Source organism: Corvus brachyrhynchos, unplaced genomic scaffold (assembly GCF_000691975.1).
Source record: "Corvus brachyrhynchos isolate BGI_N302 unplaced genomic scaffold, ASM69197v1 scaffold96, whole genome shotgun sequence".
Taxonomy (NCBI): Eukaryota; Metazoa; Chordata; class Aves; order Passeriformes; family Corvidae; genus Corvus; species Corvus brachyrhynchos.
Genome location: NW_008238370.1, coordinates 826,664 through 830,295, shown reverse-complemented (window position 1 = coordinate 830,295; position 3,632 = coordinate 826,664). Strand labels below are relative to the sequence as shown.

The window sequence follows — 3,632 nt, the reverse complement described above, 5'->3', positions numbered from 1 at the left end:
CCACATTTAAGACAAATGGATAATGTTTCAAATAACCAGCACTAATGTCCCAGTGTAACCTGCTCTGATCTGAACTGCTGCGTCTTTTGAGAACTGATCCCCTGCATCCTGGCAGTCAGGGGAAGAATGTTCTCCATTATTCATTTTGTTGTTGCATGGTGGGCTCCTCCAGCACAGAAGGTGCAGTCAGCCAGCACAGAGCTCTGAAGAGCACAAACTGGTAACTCTCAACAGCCTAAAATATCCTCGGTGTCCTGCGAATTTTACATTTATAGTTGAGTTTTGCACACTCTTTGGTGGTCTCTATGCAGGAGAGCTTGTAAAGAAAAAAGGCTTAAGAAAAAAAAACCCCACCACATCAAATCCCAGCCCTCAGCTGGAATATCAAATTTATGATCTTTCATGAGCACAGACAACCACCTGCAGACAAAGACAACACCTGTGGGGCTCTAAAGTGGTCCTGTGACAGATAACACAGGTCTTCATTTTAAAATATTATAACAGATTGACAGCAAGAGTATTGGGCACAAGCTTTTGTTTCTGATAAACTGATGTATTAGTACCCACTGGGGACAGGAGCTTTATAGTTCTTGAGTGAAAACTACCTGGAAAGTTTTATGGGGTGTAGCACATCTCAAATACCTTCAGTGAAGCAGTGAAATGAGAGTTATACCCAGGAACAGAAGACACACACTATATTCTTCAAACATTTCAGATTCAGCACTCCAATTAAAGGGTGGGGAAGAAAAGGTGAAGGAGTCAGTATGTACATGAACACAGCATCTAGAACAGCCAAGTCAACACAGAGGAAACTCTCCAGAACCGCACACACAGATTTCACACTTGTGGCTAGCAGGCACCTATTCTGTTTCTGAGAAGAGATTGCAGAGACTTACCTGTGGAGTTATGTAACTGTTCTCCAAATTTCAAGCTTGCCTGGAAGCCAGCACCATGGAGTAAGAGACAAACTTGGCTGACTGTTGCTTCCTGACATATGCCCAGTATGGAAAAGCTCAAACAGAGCACCTGCCAGCATGGCACATCATGCAAGATGGGCCTAAATCCCAAGAGACAAAGAGGAGGCCTGGGCAGGTCACCTCATCTCTGCCTCAACTTGGTTCATGCTTCCTGCCCGCAGGAAAAGCTTTGCCATGGGAGGCACCATGCAGGATGTCTGTGCAGAACCTGGTGCAGCTGGTGGCCAAACAGCAGAAAGTGTCTTTAGTAAGTGACTGTTATTTCACTTAGACAAGTGCACAGACATGCTTGCCCTGTGTCAGAGAAAGTCAGGATACGTGCTCTTACATGTCACTTCACCCCAAGTCACCTCAGAGCACTCAGGCCCTAGCACTGACTGAAAACACTGAGGAAGTAACATCATGCTGACTTGCTTTTGGCACTGCCACAAGTGATTCAAGCTGGGGATCACTGAAGTTGATCTATTTTTTAACTTTATCAACTCCAGACAGGCTTGGAAGGGAAAAACCAAGAATGTGTACACGTCGTCATCATGCAACCAAACATTTTCCTAGATTCTTTCCTGCACATGTATGCTCCACCTAGACCTCTGGGGAATATCATGAAGCTAAACACTGGCAGATAGCTTGCTCAGATAACATCTTGCTAAGAACATGGACCTTGTGGGCATGTTAAGCACAGAAGAAAATAAAAACACCTTGTTCCCTCCAGGCAGGACCACTGTTTTAAGCACGGGTGTTGGGACAGCCAAGACTGACATAATCTCTGGCAGGTTCTTGAGTTGTGGCATCATTCTCACACACATACCTCTCCATGCACTGTCAGGAAACAGGCATCTTCCCAGACCAGCATTTTAACAACACAGACAACAAATGCAACCCTAGTGACACAACAGAGGCCAGACTTGAGCAAGTGAGTGCCCCCAGAGGGGGATTGCTGTCCTTGGTGAACAGAGAACTTGTACTACCTGCAGGGTTAATGGAGAATGGACCTTCCCAGCAACAAAATCACCTCTGACAGAGACTGGTGAGGAAATGATTGTTTAAAAATTGCTCAAGGGAAGACACAAAGAGATCTGAGATGAAAAACCAAAGAAGATTAAAAGCAGGCTTGGAGAAGAAATAAACCAGGTGCACTGCAGATAAAGCTGGGCCCCCTGGTAAGCAACAGAAGATGACACAGCTAAAAGAATCTCAATAATTTAAAAGGTACCCAAAAGATAGCAGTACAGTCAGAAGAGCTACTCCTCTTCTTGACTCCAGGTCAGTGAAGTTGCTGGGAAGCACTTTCAGGAACACACCATGTTCCACCTTGACAGGACAAACTATTCCATGAGTGAACACTACAGAGGTCAAAGAGCTGCCAGCCAGACTGTGGCTATTGGTACTGTAAGCAATGTGATGCACCATGGCCCAGCGCTTGAACAGACCCAGTGCTTGAACAGAGACATTCACAACTATCACTCAGGTTTCCTTCACACCTTCACTTCCAGAGAGAGGAAGAACACTGAGGATACAACAGAGCAGAAACAGAGCTGAGGTGTTCCTCTCCCAAGCACAATCACACACAGCTGATGAACTGCCCACAGCACTGACACAGAAAAGCTTCAGTAGCAGATTGGACAAAGTCCAGCAGCAGCAATTGAAAACATTCTTTACAGGATGAGGAACAAAGCTCAGAGCAATTCACTTCACTCAGTAGTTACAGATGGAGTTGGGAATACTGGCTCTTCTCACTGGAAACATCATGTCCACTAGCAGTGGCACCCTCTAGCACAGCGGACAAGCTGCATTGAGCTTCAACCTCACATCCAAGAGCTATATTGTCTAGTGAGCTATACCTGTGACTGTTTGTGCTGGATGGAAATCTGTTTTTGGGAGGTGCAGGAATGCTCAGTGTTCCCTGATCCGGTAGAAGATGGGCTGCCTTGCTGGGCCTGTAAAAGAAAGTTGTGTATTGTTACATGTCCCCCAGCACGACCACCAGTGCCCGTGCAGATACATTCATCTCCACACCGGAGCTGCAGCCTGGCCTGCACCACACTTTCATGTTCAGGTTTAAGGATGCTCTAGAGATTCAGTTCAGTAAAACTAGAGCCAGTTTCTTCCAAGAAGCCTGACCCAACCTGCTGAAGACAAAGCTTTTAAAAGCCTGATATAATTCACGGCAGCTGAGATTAAGCAAGGCCAAACCAAACACTTCTCACAACAAAACTATACTTCTATCTTTTGCTTTTCTCCATCTATTGGATTATCCTCTCAGATGACATAATTCTGATCTATGTAAGATTTTGAGCTGCTAACTTAAAACTCACACCCATTTTATTAAACAAGCAAAGCCTGGGACCTAGAACTCTTCACAAGGAAGATGAACTTACCAGAAGGTGATAGACTGAGGTCAGCAAAAATGAGGCTGCACTTGGGCAGAAAACCTTCAAATTCCCCATCCCTTAACTAGACACATGCCTTAGGATTCAAATCTTTTCAGAGCTGCTCACCGAGACAAAAGTAAAACAGAGGCCACCTCCCCTCTGTGCCAGCTGCTCATTCTCTAGCCGCTGCTTCGCCAGCATCACCGACATCAGCGTTGGCAGAGCAGAGTGAGGTGCTCGGAGTGATTCTAAAGGCTGTTCCCACCAGGCACTTCTCTGGCTT

At 45.6% G+C, this 3,632-nt stretch overlaps 1 protein-coding gene across 1 annotated transcript in view; it reads right to left on the bottom strand.

Moving 5' to 3' along the window:
* TLK2 (tousled like kinase 2) overlaps window positions 1-3,632 on the bottom strand; it is a 41,045-nt gene that overhangs the window by 21,358 nt on the left and 16,055 nt on the right. Inside the window, exons 6-7 of the mRNA XM_008635259.2 lie at window positions 3,476-3,625; window positions 2,819-2,914 (exon numbers count right to left, since the gene is read on the bottom strand). Of these exons, the coding sequence (XP_008633481.1) occupies window positions 2,819-2,914; window positions 3,476-3,625 (246 nt within the window). The remainder of the gene's footprint in view (window positions 1-2,818; window positions 2,915-3,475; window positions 3,626-3,632) is intronic.